Source organism: Euprymna scolopes, chromosome 41, assembly GCF_053919585.1.
Source record: "Euprymna scolopes isolate OS-2025 chromosome 41, ASM5391958v1, whole genome shotgun sequence".
In the NCBI taxonomy this organism is placed as follows: domain Eukaryota; kingdom Metazoa; phylum Mollusca; class Cephalopoda; order Sepiida; family Sepiolidae; genus Euprymna; species Euprymna scolopes.
In genome coordinates this window covers 71,814,814-71,834,468 of record NC_136522.1, presented here as the reverse complement: position 1 = coordinate 71,834,468, position 19,655 = coordinate 71,814,814, and the positions used below count along the sequence as shown (strand labels likewise).

The 19,655-nt window shown below is 32.4% G+C and overlaps 1 protein-coding gene across 3 annotated transcripts in view; it reads right to left on the bottom strand.

Annotated features, from left to right (window-relative positions):
• Positions 1–13,103: 13,103 nt before the first annotated feature.
• LOC145266616 (microsomal triglyceride transfer protein large subunit-like) overlaps positions 13,104–19,655 on the bottom strand; it is a 60,015-nt gene continuing 53,463 nt past the window's right edge. For all 3 annotated transcript variants that reach the window (XM_080122522.1, XM_080122521.1, XM_080122523.1), the window contains exons 16-18: positions 18,752–18,906; positions 14,989–15,159; positions 13,104–13,328 (exon numbers count right to left, since the gene is read on the bottom strand). In XM_080122522.1, coding sequence (XP_079978648.1) covers positions 13,184–13,328; positions 14,989–15,159; positions 18,752–18,906 — 471 coding nt within the window. In that variant the 3' untranslated portion in view covers positions 13,104–13,183. The remainder of the gene's footprint in view (positions 13,329–14,988; positions 15,160–18,751; positions 18,907–19,655) is intronic.

Here is a 19,655-nt window from a genome sequence, read left to right as displayed (position 1 = left end):
AAGGTGTTAGCAGTAGCAGCCATTTGAGGACGAGGGGCTTTTAAGCATGTGACAACATGGCAGGGTTTTTTGTTAATCTGAAGGCAGATGAAATAAACAGTAAATAAATAAATATCAAGAAGCAGGCATTGTTTGGAAAGTAACGGTAATAAACGACTTGTATTAAAAGAAAGAAAAATCGAGTCAGATTTTTGTTTGTTTCCCTTATTTATTTGCGACGGCACCCACGTTACAACAAGAAAGAAAGAAATTTATACGTGACGAGGAGCAGAAAGAAAAATGCGACCAGGTGAGATGAACGTGTGGTCTTCCCCTCCGTGTATCTTTTATCAGTGCTCTTTCTCTTCATGTCGTTTTCATACTTGCATTGATTCTTCGTCCAGTGATCGTTGAATTCCATAGGTGGCCATTGATCATCTCATCAGTTTAGCTAGACCAATAAGACTTCTTTTCATTGCAAAAAGGACATAAGGAGACGTTAGCTGAGATTTTTTTAAACATGATTATTTTTTTTAGAAAAGGTTCTTTTAGAAAAGTATTTAATTAACTTCTTAAGATTTTTCTCAATTTTATCCTTTCTAACGTATACGGTTTATATTTATTACCTTTTTTCTGTATTTTTTTTTCGATAATTTTCTTTAAATTAAATCAATCAGATATCATTGAATATATGTAGCATGATTCATGTAAAAATTTGGTGGACGAGACAGTCACTTATCGGATACTCATAAAAATTGATTTTCCTATTTAAAAATAAACCTTGATCAATTTACGTGATTTTTGGAATATGTTTTTGTTTCATCACAGGTATGTACATCATACATTTTTTTAAAACTGTATTTTAATATAGGGGGAATTCTGGACAAGAATTTCTTTTGGCCAAGTATAAATGAATGAACCTCACCTTGAGGAAGCTCCTTACTTTGATAAACTTCTAGGTCTAACTTTCACCACAAACCTGAAATGGAAGACTTAATCTATTGTTAGAAACCACATCTTTTACCTCACATTTTCTTGTTTGCTTTTGTGTTATATTTTTAACAACAAATAAACATTTCTTTATGCATAATGCAGGAAAGACACAAGGAGACGTTCACTGGGAGTTTCATTTTACAGCAATCAACTCACACCGAGCTGGGTGTTCCAAATCAGAATCCAGCTCATTTCACAATTTCTTGTAGGTGATAAGAATTAACTTGAAAGATGGAAAGGCATAGCTGATAATAAAGGAGAGAGAGAGAGAGAGAGAGAGAGAGAGAGAAACAAAAAATAAAATTAGAGATTTAAATATGATTTAAAAGAGAGAAAGAGAAACAGAAAGAGAGAGAGAAAAGGGATTCGAAAGAGGAAAGAAAAGAGAAGAGAAAGGCATTAGAAGGGAGGAAATAATTTGCAAGTGATAGAAGAGGAAATGCTAATCTCAAAGGGATGGTAGTCAGAATTGAGGTTCCATAAAAAACTGTTTGGCAAACGAATAGAGATTTGTCTGCTTGACGTCGAAAAGTACACACCTTGACTTTGGGCTCTTGCCCTGGGCTAGATAACCTCCCCAAAATAACTAAGTTGAAAAGCGCTTCCTCCTCTGTCTGAGAAGCTGTCTGAACAAATCTAAGTTGAAAAGATCCTGCATCTTAAAACCGTTAAGAACCCAAAGAATTAACTTTCCTTTGCAAAAAGTGTACTGAAATATCTTGAATAATTATTCTCGTTTATAAGAAAATGATCTCCGAGTTATTGTTGAATTACTTTGATTTGAAAACTCAGTGCCGACACCACAATCAGTCTAGACTGCACTGAGAGAAACGATATACCAGCCATTCACCAAAGCAACTATGAAAAGACTTAAACAGCATCTGATGGCGAATGGCCAGCCAGCGTGATAAAATTATTGCCACATGGACTATAACAGCAATAATTGGGTGGCAGCACATCCGCATAAAATTGTTGGTCTTGTCTAACATTTTGTGACTTCGGGCAAGATCAAAGTGTAGTATCTGTTCTGATGCCGCATTGGCCTTTTGGTCAGGATCAAAGTGTAGTATCTGTTCTTCAGATACTGCAAGCAAAGACCATATGTGGGGGCGACCCCACATATAAGACCTTGGTCAATGTAGGGGCAACCCTTCATACCAATTGTCACTATCCAGCTCCCCTACTCCCCGGGGAGTTGGTCCCCATTTCCCCTTCACTCCTCACATTAAAAATCGGCCTTGTGCCTAATTTGCTCGGTGGGGGAGCAAATAAATACCATCTGTTCTGATGCCGCATTTAAATTTTTTGTTCTCAGTTCGTGGAGAAGAAATCCTTCCTTACTGAGACAATTTAGTTTGATTTCTCCACAGGGAAAAGAAAAACGACTCTTGTGTCTAACTCTGCCCTCGTGGGGAGGTAAAGTAAATAGGAACATTGTGTGACTTCACATGGTCAACCAAACCAACTTTAGACAAAAAAAAAAGAAAAAAGATATATACGTATATCTATCTCCACTATTATATAAAAGTTACTGTGTTCGCGTGTGTGAGCGAGTGAGTTCCTTCCCCATAGGTTCCAAGACGGCTGAGCCTATCTTTTGCAAATTTCACACAAAGCTAATTTATATTTCTGGCAGTGTTCTTAGATATGTTTTGTACAGAAATCCATCCGATGAGTATGCAAAAATCGAAAAGAAGAAAAGAAATCCGATCTTAAAAATAAATTTTCTCTTTTATAGATAAAGAATTTTTACAGGGAAATATTTTACGTTATGCTGGCCAATGGAGATAAAATTTCAGCAAATCATTTCTTAAGAACAAACAAACAAACTGGAGATATAGCTTAATGGTAGATCATTCAACTACAGATCGAATGATCCCGTGTTCAAGCCCGGGTATATCTCATTTTATTTTAATTTTTTTTTATGAGTTCAATTTATGATAAGCCCGGGTATATCTCATTTTATTTTAATTTTTTTTTATGAGTTCAATTTATGATAAAAGAAGATGTTCCATTTTAAATCGCAGCAAATCATTTCTTCATTTGCATATTTTAAAACTAAACATTAATCAGAAGTGACTTTTCCAGGGTATTCATCATCAAGTCCAAATATCAGCTGATGTGATACTGTAAAAAAAGTTTGATGAACGCCATTGTTTTATTTATTTTTTTTTTTTGCGAATTAGTTCACCGGGCAAATTATTCCTCGTAATATATAATAATACATACGTAATCTGCATAGATAAAAATGCCATATTTAAGCGTATTGTGCGACCGGGCAACACCGAGCTGTCAGCTAGTATTAAAAAAAAAAAAAAAAAAAAAAAAAAACACACACATCCGATTAGGAAATTGAATGACTACACAGTCATATTATTTTAATGTAAGATCTCATCAGGCCATTATAGTATGATGAGAAAAGTTAAGTAGGGAAAGATGAAGAGAAGGAGGAAGAGGGGGATAGACAAATAGGAGGATAACAAGAAAAGAGTGAAGAAAGAAAGAATAAAAGAAAAAAAAGAAAAGAACAAATGAAAATAAAATAAAAGAAAAATAAATGAAAAATAAGAAAACAAAGAAAGAAAAAAATGAAAATAGAATTAAAAAAAAGAAAGGAGGAAAGTAAAGGAGAAAAAGGAAAGAAAAAGAAAGGAAGAAAAGGATGAAGTGTTTTGACTTCTTTACCGTAGAGGTCGTTCCTATAGCAACCCAAAGTGCCGAGTAGGGGCATGTGGAACTAAGGGCAAGTCTTGCAGGGGGTACGGTTGAGAGGGGGAAGGGTGATGCCGTTTCCTGCATCCACAGTTTGTAAAGGAAGACAGACCAAAAACATCGCCGCCTGAAGTGCACCACAGACTCATTTGTTGTCACATTAGAAGGAAAGAAAAGATTTCTTGTTTTGTTTTGGGGTAATTTGAGTCGGTCGATTCACTTACAACTGACCGTTGAAAAACAATCTTTTAGACGTATATACCGATCATGAAACGAAAATACATTCCAAAAACCACGTACATAAAAAAAAAAAAAAAAAAAAAAAATTAATAATTGATCAAAGATTTTTTTTTTTTTTTTTTTTTTTTTTTACTGATTTTCAATGACTCATAATACATTGTAGACAAGAAGGTTATGTTTATTTGTTCCCCCACCGAGCAAATTAGGCACAAGGCCGATTTTTAATGTGAGGAGTGAAGGGAAGGGGAAATGGGGACCGTCTCCCCGGGTTGTAAGGTTGATTTTAAAATCTCAATAGTTCAAACTGAGTTGTCTCCCTTCATTAAACATGGCGGATCAAGACGATTCCTCGCTTCCTAAAATTTTTTTTTTTTCTTTTTAGTTAAAAAAATAACTACTTATCAATTTCCGTGATTTTGGGGGTATGGCTTTCGTTCCATGAAAAATTCATTTTTTTTTTTTTTTTTTTTTTTTAATTAGGTCTAATTCTGGATAATAAAAATAAAGACAAAATATGTATGATGTAAGTTCCAAAAATGACGTACCTTGATCAAGTAAATTTGTAAAGAAAACCAAATTTCGAAGCTAAACGGACAACGGCGATATAACTACGTCATCTTGAAAACCGAATGAATGAACAAGGGAGAGAACTTCAAATTAAAATTGTAGAAAGCCATTCTTAACATGGTGAAGGGGATATTGAAAGTCTAAAATTCGCTTATTTATTTATTTTTTTTTAAATAAAAACTTGATCAATTTGATTTTTGGAATATGGTATTTTTATTTCGTCGCGGGCACATACATCATAAATTTTTCAAGGTGGGGGATTTTGAACAAGCGCAAAAAAAAAAAAAAAAAAAAAAATACAGAGTTTAATTTAACTCCCCATAAAATACACGAAAATTGCTAACCGAGGAGTGACTGCCTCACAACACCTTTTTGAAAACAGGCTGCAGGAATAAAGAAGAGAACTTCAAATAATTCTAACTTGTAAGATTATTATTGTAATGCCTACGAATACCCATTTAATTCTTAATTGCTTAAAAACGATTTTTTATATAAAAGTAAAACTACTTTATCAATTTATAGGATTTTTGGAATATGACATTTTCTTTCACAGGTCCGTATATCAGACAGGTTTTCTTTTTGTGCTTATAGTGGAAATTCTGGAAAGCACCAAAATGTATTTAGTATTACGCGTGAAATCTGAATTAGAATTATTTGGAGTTATCTCTCTTATTCTCAGACTATTTTCAAGATGAAGTGATATTGTCGCTCATAGTTTAGCCAAAACTTTTTCTTTATAAAAATGAGAATACTTGATCAATTTAATTTTTGGAATACAATATTTTCTTTGCATCACAGGTACGTACATCGTACACTTTTTCATGGAAATATTGATAAACTCGTGTTTTTTTTTTTCTGTAAGAAAAAGAAAAGAAACTTTAGCGCTATCCAGAAAAATATCAGTTTCAATACATTTCTCATTCCACAGGTCCTGCTAGTTTGAATTACTTGGACCTCTATTCTCACACCATTTCAGATGATGTAACCACCGACCTTCTTCCGTTCCATCTATTTAAAGTTGGGAAATCTCTACGGAAACTGAACCTTTCATTTAGTCCATGCGAGTAGATTGTTCTCATTCTGTCATCCATGACCAAGTAGAAGTGTTGTGTAATGCTTTGTTTTTCTTATTAACACTCATTCACCGCCAATAAATTTTTTTTTATAAATCAATTTGTCATTCTTTTAGGTACAGCAGTAATACAAGATTTCATGCTGGATTTTTTTTTTTAGCGATGTGTTTGGAAAATATGGCAATTAAGCCACACAAGGCTATTGGAAAAAAAATTCCTTGTAACTTAATTGCCATATATATATATATATTTCCAAAACTTACTACCTAGCTCTATTATGTATTGAGCACTGTCAAAGTAAATACTGAAAATAGATATATAAAATTAAAAGATATATATCTATATAATTATAAAACTGGACCGTCTGCCCTTTCTTGCATCTTTTCTATCAAAAACATTGTTTGAAACCAGCTTGAATTTAATATATTTTACATTTTTTCCACAGTTCAACCATATTGAATACAAATAAAATTCAGTCTTCGCTTAACTTGTAAACAGTTTCAATTATGAAACTCTTGTTTTGGTTTCGATTCTAGCTGATGGCACCTGAATAATATATTTTTTTTACTTTTGAAATCCTGACTATAGTATATAATATAATCTATATGTATATAAAAGTGAAGTTGTCTGTGTGTACCTTTCCCTACCAAACTACTGTCAATTTTCGGTCTACAAACTCAAAATTTGACATGAGGGGTATCGAGATTTGGGAAATCTTTTTAATCAGTTTTCAGCCAGAAATTGGGCTGTCAGGGGTCAAAGTTCAATGATTTTACCTTTGCAGACTCTCCCAAACTCCTCCGCCAATTTTGGGTCTAAACACTTGAAATTTTAGATGTAGCTTACTTGGACATGGGTTAAACTTTTTAATTTGACATCAAAACAATGAATGCTAAAGGGTTAAAATTGGGGTCAAACTTAAAAATTTGATTTCTGCAGTCTACCAAATTACTCAGTTGAAATTTTATATAAAGGGTATTCAGAGATAGATCAAGCTTTTTAATCGGTTTGGGTCGAAAATTTGAGCTGTCAAGGGGGTCAAAGGTAAAGATTTGACCATTGTGATCTCTGGCAAAAATCGCTCAGCTAATTTTGAGTCTAAACATGAAATTTTACATAATGGTTATTCAGACATGCGGCAAGCATTTTAATCAGTTTTGGGATGAAAATTTTGCTGCCAAAAGGTCAAAGTTGAAAGAGTTGAACTTTGCAGACTCTACCAAACTCCTCTGCCAATTTTGGGTCTAAACATTGAAGTTTTAGATATACGTAACTTGGACTGGGTCAAACTATTTTGATTCGAGACCAAAATAAATGTTAAGGATTCAAAATAAAATTATCTCTGCAGTCTACCAAATTACTCAGACAATTTCTGGTCTAAACATTTGAAATTTTACATAAAAGGGTATTCACACATAGGGCAAGTTATGAACAGTATATAAGGTCCGAGCAAAGCCGGGCTGAACTGCTGGTATAAAATACAAAATCTGCATGAATTAAATATTTGAGCGAATTTTACAGAAAAAAAAAAAAAGTAGGCAGGCAGACTCGAACCCATACTGCAAAGGAGGAAAAGAACGTGGAAAAAAAAGAAAAAAAAAAAAAGTGACGTCTTTGCTGTTGCGCCCATCGCCAAACTGGAAGTAATAAATGTTTAAATTAAGGCTAGACAATCAAAAAGACGGGATGACTTTCGAAAATATCAGGAAAGAAAAAAAAAAAAAAAAAAAAGAAAAAAAAAAGGGACCCCTCCCTGCAGAAAAATGCTCAGTTGAGGGTGAATGGATTAATTTTTCGATATTTGTTGTCTGAAGGGTCGAGCTTCAAAACGATACTGATCTTATGAAAATCCATTGCCTCTGTCAAGTTTTAGGCAAACATACATTTAAACAGTCAGGTGAGATTTATATTATAGATTAAATTTATTGTTACATATATATCTTGGGAAATATAATTTATGTAGTTATATATATCAAAATTATCTTGGGAAATATAATTTATGTAGTTACATATCAAAATTAATACAATTTATTTATACGAATATTTAAAATTTAGTGACTTTATTTGAAAATTCAAAATGGCGTAATAATAGAAAGAAAATGAAAGGCGATTGCAATTTCTCTTCCAATTTTCAGATTTTATAATCATGCCCAAATACATTTTATTTATTTTGGTGGATTGATAGTTGCTATTTCTTCTGATGAGTTCAGGGCAAAATAGATTCATTGATATAAAATAATTAAATGAATGATTTTGTGCTATGAAACAGTTGATGTCAAGAACTGTAAATGTCAACACAATCATGAGAATAAATTGTAAGATGGTCAACATGAAATTTGGAATATAGACATATTTCGTGGTTCAATTTTGAATTCTGAAAAACAGACATATTCGATTTAAGAATTTGTTTAACAAAGGATTATGTAGAAGGGGTTATAATTTCCTTAATCCATGGATTTTCAACAATGGCTCATATCATCAAAGGAAATGAAATGCAGTTAGCAAAATGTTCAGCTGCGAATGGACGCTATTTTGCTTTTCAGCACAATTATTAAAAATAGTTTTTTGTGTGGTTGTGGATAATAATATGGAGAAAATTATACGAAAAGAGAAGTTGATACAACCTGGGTAGTCCATTATCGGAAGGAGTCCAATGTCATTCGGGGTTACAAATCCGGGTGGGCAGAAAATAGGCCAATGGGAGAAAGTGATATTCCCATATAGCGAAAATGTACTGCTCAATCCTGATATTTCGAAAAGTATACCTGGCTGTCTTATTCGTTGTTGCGTTGATTGTGCGCTATTTGCTTTGGTCCAAATGTTTTCTTTTCAACTTTTTAACTGTCCCCCCTATTTTTGCTGATGAGGAGACTGTTTTTTAAAAGACAAAACTTTTGTCAAATTATTGTCAATACTGAAAAGCAAAATAGCATGGTATCAGTGTTTGTACCTACGTGTATGCTATCTGTATGTGTACGTATGTATGAATATCTGTGGGTATATGCGTGCTTATATTTACACTTATGTTTAGGTTTGATATACAAGTAATCAATATACAAATTGTCAAAATTAACCACGCATGGCCGAACACATACCCAGCCCCATGCTTAAAATCAATTCTCCCCTTAGAAAACATAATTAACCACAGCATATAAAGCACTCACTCAAACATAAATTCCAACTCAACGAACAACTAAACAAAATCATCCATAGATCGACTCCAAACAGATATGAATTTTAAATAAAATTTATACAAACATTTAAACTAGATCAAACTACAAACATATTTAAATGACTTATCTCAACTTACCAAGTAACCTTTAAAATATACACCCAAAATTAAAATAAGCCAACCTTAAACTCATTTAAGTAACCCTCTAAACATTCCAGATTTTCACACCATGACGCGTCTATCGCCACCTCATCAGCTCAACCATCCCCACAATAAAAACAGCACATCTACCCCCTATCACGCACACCCCACATTGAAGAAAAAAAAAAAAAAAAATCACAAGAATATCCATTTCCCACTTTAACTAAAAATCAAGAGGTCAACCCTTTTAAATAATACTAAAACGCGATTACCCCTTCCCCTGGAGAAAATACTCCATTAAGAACCTTTATGCTCGCCCGACTTTAACCATCCCCTTCTCTTTCACCCCACTTCCTCTTTCCCCTCATCTAAAAAGCTTCCTTCATCCAATATAAATTAGATAATGAACTATCTTTCTAATAGACTCATACCTCAAGCAAGCCGTTCCAGCGTACTCTTCCAAATATCATCACCAGGATTATTTTGCCATCTTTGATATTTTGATAACTACACTATTGATTCGGAGGTCCATTGCACACTTAATTCAATGCTCAAATTCTATTACTTACGGGGATAATTACAATGGAATGGTATATCCACCCAATTTCGAATATACTTTGTCAACAGTACGTTTTCGCTATATGGGGATATCACTTTCTCCCATGGGCCTATTTTCTGCCCACCCGGATTTATAAACCCGAATGACATTGGACTCCTTCCGATAATGCACTACCCAGGTTGTTTCAACTTCTCTTTTCGTATAATTTTCTCCATATTATTATCCACAACCACTAAAAAAACTATTTTCAATAATTGTGCTGAAAAGCAAGATTAGCGTCCATTCGCAGCTGAACATTTTGCTAACTGCATTTCATTTCCTCTGATGATATGATCCATTGTTGAAAATCCATGGATTAAGGAAATAACACCTATATATTCCTTTGTCAAACTAAATTCTTAAATCGAATGTCTCTATGTTGTTTTTTCAGAATTTAAAATTGAACCACGAAACATTGCTCTATTCTTAAATATTGAGCTTTTTCTTTTTTGGCTAGGATCTCCTTGAAAGTATTACTTCAAGTAATATCTATCAGGATTTTTCATCTGGATTCTGTCAGTGTCTTATCTCACTTATTTATATAATTGTAGTCTTATCTCGCTATATATATATATATATATATATATATATATATATACTTCATTTACTCACACAAAATTAATATACGAAAGTATAGATTTATGCATAAACTAAGTATTTACTTCAAAAGTGCTTAATACGTAGGTAGAGCTAGTTAGTAATTTATAAAATATATATGGCGATTAAGCTACACTGAATATTCGGCGTTTCATCCACTCTAGGATTCGTCAGGCTTATGCGCGAATTCTGTGGTTTATCGTTTTTATATGGTCCTCCTCTATTGAGGATTTTAGTTAGTCAATCAGCTTTCTAGTATCCACCGTGCCCCTTCCTATCAGCCAATGGGCATGCATTTTATTGAACAAAGGATCTGTTTTAAAACTAGTTCAGTGGTTTAAGGCAGACATTTTATTTTTTTTTATTTTTGTATTTAAGGCAGACATTTTCTTTTTTTTTATTTTTGTATGTATATATATATATATATATATATATATATATATATATATATATAATGTGTGTGTACATACATATATGCACATTTATTTGTTTATTTTCTATTGTTTTTGTTAGTTTTAGAACTATTTTGTATCACTATTTTTCATGAAGACATAATTTACATGGGTCATCTAAATGCCTACATGTGGTAGCTTGTCTTATTTTCCATTCAACTACCGGCAAATGTCCGCTTTCTTTGAGTTCCCAGTATTTATTCGCTAGTGTTTTTTTATTGTTGAATGTACTTTTGTGGTCATAGTATCTGGTTTTGAAATCTAAGGAAGTCATGCCTACGTAATATTTCTTGTTATTCAGGTTTTCTTTCGCAAATATTGTTGCTTGGTAAACTACCCTTTTTGTTAGACATTTATTTTGAACTGGGCAAAGTGTGCGGTGTCTACAGTTGCATTTATCTTGTTCGTTATTAGTATTTTTATTTATGGTATGGTTGTTCTTGTCCGGGGTTGGTTTGTTTTTGTTATTATTTCTGCTAGTGTTAGTTTTATTTTTGTCATGGTGTCTATTTTTTTTATTGTTTATTTTGTTGTTTACATTGTTTTTATTTAGTATTTTGTTATGTGCTTTAATTATCATCTTTAAATTTTCGCAACAACTGTAGGATAACTTTAAGGTATTTTTATTGAAGATTTTGTGTAAGGGGTTGGTTGTGGGAAAATGTTTTTCAATAAGATCTAGAAATTTCTTGCCAAGTTTTGTTTTTAACGTTTGTTTGGGGCCATATACCAGGTAATAGTTTTTCTATTTTTAATTTTATTATAGTTGTTGGTGTTTTGTTGCTTATATTTGATATCGATATTTTTGTATCCACTATTTTTTAGGGCTGTTTCGTAAATATTGGTTGACCTGTTAAATGCATTTCCATCACTTGAGTTATTACTGAGTCTACTTACGATCGAGTTAGGAATGCGTTTTATAATTGATGGTGGGTGATTGGACTTAGGGTTTACGTAAATTGGAGTAGCGTTATATGGTTCATGTGTTTTTATCTAAGTTTAACGTGACATCCAGGAAGTTTGTTATTTTTATGTTAGCTGATACGTCTGCTTTTAGGCCTAATTTTTTCCTTTCCTTGTGTATGATTTTCTTAAAGTTATCTCCCTTGACTTTGGAGTTTATTATAGCTAGTCCATGTCTATATAGGCCGATATCCGTAGTATCGAATATGCTTGTGAGGCTATATAGAATGAATAATCCCACAAGATATGATGCCTTTGCAGAATCCCTGGCACCCATCGCCAAATCAAACAAATTTTCATTTTAGTTTTTATCCATTGGTTATTGTTATTTATTAGAACTGATTTTCTACATTTTTTAATGATGTTGATTTCTTCCGAGGATATATCAGTGTATGCCTCGGAAAATTCTAGGGCAATGTTAAAATATTCTTTGGATAGCGAGGGATAAAAGTCTATGATGTCAAACTGTATAAACGTACATTTATCTTAGAAAAAATAATAAACCAACAAGCAACAAAACACCAACAACTATAATAAAATTGAAATATTCGTTGATCATCATTCAATCCCGGGCAATGTCAGGTCTCCCTGCTAGTATATAAATAAAATGGAGACGCAAGAGGTCTTGACTGCTGACAATCTGCTTGAAGCATTTGCTCATCTATCCACACTGAGGCGTCACGATATGATGAAACAGCTGTTTGTACAACTATGCTAAATTCCTTACTAACAATAAAGAGGTCATCAAATTTTTTTATACGTCAACTACCAGGGAAGCCCAACATTTCCTGTGACTGAATGAGGAGCACTGAATGTCCCACACTTCCAGTACTCTTATTGGACTTGAAATCTGTGTCAATTGATCACCTTCTCTAGTTTAGGATCTATCACAGTGTCAGGTTCTGCCTTTCTCACAAACCCGCACTCATTCACCGTCAAATATACATTTTTAAATCTTTCATATAACGCAACCAAAGCAAAGTTAAATAAATCAAAGAATTACCTGTAACAGCCAAAACTCGCCACACTCACGGGCAGGAGCTAATTCTCACGACTCTAGATTTTAAATCCATTTTCTCTTTGGCTTGTCCAATCAAAAACCAGCTCTCAATCACGTGACCGAGTACATAAAAGGCAAAATCTGAAACTTACTCTTTCTCTCTGGCTTCAGCTGGCAGCAGACAGCTTTGGCCCCAGATCGAACAGGAGTACAAGCTAACATGACTTCAAACTCACATTTGTTTCCACACAAACTTTGGGTATCATGATGCAGAATTGCTCTCGTCGATATACCACCGACATACACGCACACTGTAACACGTAAATACACTGAAGACTGCTTTCTTTCTCCTTTAACTGGCCTCCTCCGTCTCAATGGCTACTCTCCTCAACAAGCCAGCAATATATTAAATCTATTTTTTTTTACGCAAGAACTTTCTTACTAACCCGTTTCTCTAGTGCCCACACTACTAATGAGGATGGCAAATAAAGTTTTTGAACATAAAATGAAACATTTTCGTTGTCTCATTCTGCAAATAAAATAAAATATTCATACAAGATTCAAGCATCGACAAAAAAAAAAAATAAAAATAAAAAATAAATAAAAAAAAACAAAGTAAAGAAATTTTTTTTAATAAAATTAAGAAAAAAGGAAGACAACAATAACACAGAAAAATAATTTGTTAGTGGTGCTCCATTAAACCAAACGTTCGAGCATCACGTTGCATTGTTTAGAATTAAAGCGATTCAAAAAATATGATACGCCAGGGTAATACGTATTTCGGCCAAGTTTGGTTCGGTAAATTTTGCGAGAGAATTTTTCATATTTGGAAATTTTGTGCCTGGAAAAAAAAAAAAAAACAAAATAAATTAATGTTGTCTGACTAAAATATAATGTAAAAAAGAAAAGGGAGAAAGAAAGAAAGGAAACCAAGGCGGGTATGGTCTGAGAGACCCAAGACAGGGCTAAAAACCAGGAAGTGGGGGTTAGGGTTAGGAAGTGGGGGTGTTGAGAAAAAGGATACGGTAAGGGAGAGATCCACAGAGCCAATAACTTTTCTTCCAACATGCCCGACAAAGATCAAAGGCTACACCGACGGAAACGTTGTGCAAATAACACTCGAGATGAGAACAATAGTCTGAGCCAAACAAGTAATTTAAACAATCAGCCGTCATCTCAAAAATTCAGAATTGTAACAAACTGTTTGAATTATTTTATGTGATAAGTTTTCAAATACAATAAAAATTAAATGTAAAAAGAACATTTGTCTCAAATATTGAATTTCAGGAAACACTTTGACAGAATGGTTGAACCAAAATCTGATTAAATAGGCTGTCTGAAGATATTGGCTTCCTGAGATGAAATGCACCTAACATTGATGGTTTTTGTCTTTTGCCAATAAGTTTTTGCAAATTAGTTTTTTTTTTCCACACACACACACACACACACTGTTTTGAAAAAAAAAAAAAAAGCGAATGAATTTATGAAAAACGTTTCGTCCCTATTGCAGAGGACATCTTCAAGATATTAAAAGGAAAAATGCATAAAAAGAAAATGATCATAGACCATAGGAAAATGAAAAGAAAAGTGTTAGAATCCTACCCATATCAGGAAGGAAAAACGTGTGTGTATAGGAAGGTTGTGTTGTTCAAATGTCCACACACACACACACACACACACACACACACACACACACACACACACACACACACACACACACACACACACACACACACACACACTTAAAAATGCGTTAAATATGTACACCATATATATATATATAATTTTTTTTTTAATCCCAAAAATCACATTCCAGACTAACAATATTGTATACACTCAATAGGTAAAGAAAATTATTGGGAGGGGGGGGGGGATTTGTAAGAGTATAAGCATCGGAGAGAGAAAAAAAAATCTTAATTTTTTTAAATTAAAAAAAAAAAAATTTTATTTTTTATTTTTTTTTTATTTTATACAAAGGAGTCACCCCTCTTAATGTCCGGAGGCCACTTAAGGATAAGGTACAGTAGTCAATGTGACACTATTGTAATCGTTAATAGTGGAAATTTAGTAAATTGGATTACTTAAGTGAATGTCTCATCAAGAATTTGTTTATGTTGGACTTGAAGACAACCATGAAGCACGATTGTGTTATTTTTTTACCAAATAGAATTTATTTACAATTTCAGAAAATGAATTCTTTTTGAAAGCAATATTTGCTTATCTTAATGTAAAAATAATCAACTAAATTTCATAAGTTATAAATATTCTGCCAATTTTTTTTATCCGACCAATTAATTAAAAAAAAAATAAAATAAAAAACTGAACATTTTCATCACTTTAGAAAGATGACCATCAGCAGATCATCCTTCTTAGTTATTGTAGTTATTTCCCCTTGGGTTGAAGGCGGCAGATTTAGCCCTTAGCTTCTATCATAAAGAATCTTAAAGAAAAAAAAAAAAAAAAAAATTACCAAATTAAACCAAGATTCTTGCCAAACTTACATGAAAGTTGTTTTTGGTCGTGTCATTTGCATACAACATTTGATTGGTAATTCAGCAAAACCAACGTCTGTCATGAAATTGACGTGACTTTCTCCTCCGGCTTGGAATTTCATGCCAACGTCTATTTTGGTAGACTCCAACTTAACAGAACCTTCCAAAAGGACAGCACCACTACAAAGATATAAAAAAATAATAAAAAATAAAAATGCATAAATTTTTATTTTCAGGCAAATGCCTATAAACAAAAATCACTTTTTTTTCGTTTTAACTCAGACTTGACTTTTGTTTCAAAGTAAATAAACGCTTGAAAATAAGTTGAAACACAAAAACCTATACATAGAAGGGTAATTTATTTTGCCTTTGGTAACACTTGTTATACAGTAGAAGCCCGCGATATGGCATTAAAAATTAGTAACAAAATGCAGTACGGTATATAATACACATGCATATAATCAAATAAGATAAACACCATAAGGTGGGACAAATACTGAATTGTCATCCACATCATAACCTGAAAAAACTGTATCCTAGGGTCACCGTATCCTGAAGTTGTACTATGTTTATTTTTCAACGCTTTTATTTTTTTATTTATTTATTTTTTTTTTTTTTACACAGTGATCACCACTTATCAAGGCCCGGAAGCCACTCAGGGGTAAGGGTTATTGCAAGTACATTACATTAGTGAGGAGATTTGCTGAAATGTTTACTTAAGGGGACGGTTCATTAGGAATTTGTTAACATTGGACTTGAAGACAACCAAGTTGTAGTCTGGAGGGAAGCAGGCAGACGGAACAGTTCCACAGGCGTGTTGGCTATTATAAAAAAAAAAAAAAAAAAAAAAAAAAAAAAAAAAAGTCCAAAATTATATCCTAGTTTTATTAGCAATGTAGGTATACTAGTATAATTCAATAACTTGAGTGTTATTTCTTCCGCCCGTCACACCAATAACTTTCTAGGTAAGGTTGACACTGTTGTCCAAATTTCCCAACTTCTGTACACGTAACGCACCTTCTCAACTCCAAACAAACTTCTGCTAATTCAACTTATTTCTTTGAAATCCAACTTCAAACTGAATGTCCCTCTAAAAAAAAAAAAAAAAAAAAAAAAAAAAAAAAATCAACCCTCTTATCTCCAACCAGGAGCATCTCATTTGCATATCGGGTGGTCACATTGCAGGCATATAAAGAGATAAGGCAGCCATTTTTGTTTCTTCATTCATTTCATTCCACGACCGACTCGTTGAATTATGCACACGTGCTAGTTAGGTAAGTCGCATTTTCCCTACAACTACCAACAGTATATATGAGGAATAAATATACCACACTGTCCTCCTTACAAGAGGTAACACCTGGGAGGAGGACTTCATGACAACTCCAGTAAGCATTGAAGGATACTAATAGTGTCTGATAATTACGAATGGATAAGAACGAACTTGGGGTAAATGAAGATCAGGTTTGGAGTTTTACTTTGAATTCTTATTTCTTATATATTTAATAGTTAAATTCTTATTTCTTATATATTTAATAGTTAAATTTTTATTTCTTATATATTTAATAGTTAAATTTTTATTTCTTATATATTTAATAGTTAAATTTTTATTTCTTATATATTTAATAGTTAAATTTTTATTTCTTATATATTTAATAGTTAAATTTTTATTTCTTATATATTAAATAATTAAATTTTTATTTCTTATATATTAAATAATTAAATTTTTATTTCTTATATATTAAATAATTAAATTTTTATTTCTTATATATTTAATAATTAAATTTTTATTTCTTATATTTTTAATAATTAAATAAAATCAATCTAATTAGAAACCATAAAAAATGAATTAATGGATACACATTTTTTAAAGGAATATGCAAATTAGTTAACCTTCAAGAAGTCACTCACATAGCCATGCATGGCTGAGTATATCATCTTCATTTTAATTTTTAAATAGAAAAAGTAGGCTTTTAATATCAATGTCAGAGCAAGAAAACCTCAAGTTTATAAAACTGGACCGTCTCGTCGTCCTTGCTTGCTCGAATCTTGTCTTTGACGATGCCATCATTTAAAAGAGGGATGTCGGGTGAATATAAATATATTAGGTTGGTGCAAAAAAAGTCTGACATTAAACTAGTATATATATATATATATTTTTTTTTTTTTCATCAACTTAATATACATATGCGTATGGGCATGGCTCAGCGGTTTAGAAATTTTTGTTTCAATTCTAGCTGATGGCACCCAAATCATTTTTTTTTTAGTTTTGATCTCACTACTATATTATGTTAAATATAATTATCGATAGAGAATTGTCTATAATAAATACATTATCTGCATGGATTAAAAAATTTTAAGCTTATCTTACAACTGGGCAGCCTGTTTATTATATATATATATATATATATATATATATATATATATATATTAGTAAAACTCCTTTAATTTGAACTTCTTCTAAACTTGAACTGTGTCGTCATTGAAATTGTATTAGCATATTTGATGCCAAGTTGCAGTAAAACTGTTTACATGGTTTAGTCAGATATTGCGCAGAAATGTTTATATTGGTACTATGTAATTAATGTAGATTAGCACTAACTGTAAATGTTTTTTTTTTCAGATTGCTATATTTAAAATAGTGTAAAACAACCTATCACAATGGCTTGCAACTCTAAAATCAGAATATATCTAGTCTAGAAAAAAAAATTCTTAAAACCAAACGGTTACCGACCAACCACACTGTTCTTAAATCAATTAATGCAAATGATGTTGAAATGTGGGTGCAACAAGATGAGGAAACTACTGATCAATATCCTGAAGGCAGTAATGGTGATGAAAATAGCAACAGCTTCCATTCTCTTGACCCTAATGTAAATAACCAAGAACATTCTGATGAAGCAATATCATGGGATGATGCAGAAAAGTCTATGGAGACGGTTATAAAATTTCTTAAAAGTCCTTACTTTAGTGACAACTATGTTTTGCAAGCAATGTCACTCTGAAGAGATTTCATAAAGCTACAGAACCAAGAAATTGTAGATTTTCGTGATTGCTTACGGAATACAATGGCAGCGCCCGAGAGCTCAATCGAAAATAGAAATTGCAATGAGACTCCTTCAATGAATAAATAAAAACTGTATTTTACATAAATGTATGGTTTCTGTAGATGGTAACTTAGGTAATAAATACCTAACAAGTAAGAGTAGATTTAATTTATTTTCAATGTTTGTTCCTGGTAATAATATTTAACAATTCTTACTTTCAATATATCGTAAACTCAACTTAATATATACTTGAAGTATCATACAGCAATGAATTTCATTTAATATTTCTTAATTCTTAGAAAATTGAAGTTAACTGCAGCACTTTATCACAAAACGAATGTTCAAATTATAGGAGTTATACTGTGTGTGTGTGTGTGTGTGTGTGTGTATATATATATATATATATATATATATATCCCTTTTCACCTTGACCTTTCATAAAAACATTTTAAACAAAGCCTTATACCAAGGTCAAGGTGAAAACGGATATCAAATATGCTAATACAATTTCAATGATGAAACAGTTCAAGTTTAGAGAAAGTCCAGGTTTAGAAGAAGTTCAAATTAAAGGAGTTTTACTATATATATATATATATATATATATATATATATATATATATATGTTTGTGTATGTATATATCCGTTTTCACCTTGTCCTTGGTATAGGGCTTTGTTTAAAATGTTTTTATGAAAAATCTCATTTCTGTCAAATAGTGTCACTTCCTCACCTGTTAATCACTTTGCTTTCCGAAGTCCGACTCCAAATACTATTGACCATTGATCCGGAAATGTCCATGGATACAGCTGCCATGAGATCAACTTTAACAATTAGGCCGTTGGGGAGATGCAGCGTCTGTTGATGGTCCTGGAGGAGGATGTTACCCTGGAAAATAAATAAAAATAAAAAAATAAAAAAAAAAATAAAAATGAATACTGAAATTTTATTTGGTTGGTTGTTTTATGGCATATCAACCGTTTTCAGGTTTAATGCCGAATCCAGTGATTCGGGAGAAAATTTTTTTTAATAGAATACATTTTTTCAAGTCGGTTTCTATTTAACCCATAGTTGGGACCCTAACCAGTACTACCACTCTGAGTCAGAGTGGACCTGGAAGCAATGCCAATCAAAGGGTGGCTCCACACTCCCAAAAGCACGCAAGCTGGGGTCTCACCATCGAATATAGTTTAAGGTCGTATCTAGGACCACATTTTATTTGGAGTCTTCAAACCACTGAAACAGCATGCATGAGTGTGGGGGGAAGAGATCAGCAGCAGCTGTAAGATAGCTGCTAATGTTTACAAGCCAGCTGAGAAAAATGCAAATTATTAGGAAGTGTGTGCAAGCTGGTGTGACAAAAAAAAAAAAAAAAAAAAAAAATCCGAAGGTTTTTTTTTTTTTTTTTTTTTTTAAATGTTTCCTTGCCAAAATATTCGTTTACAGAGCAAACGTGTGTGCAAAAGTCACAATAAAAACAATCTTGACCGAAATGTGTACGACATTTTTATGCTTCAAGTTCTTCAATAACAATCGACTCGACCATCACTTTCCATCATATTTTCGGAGGTAATTTGTATTCATTAACAGAATAGGAATATTAATCTTTGTGAATTGGTTGGTGTGTTTTGTTGTTT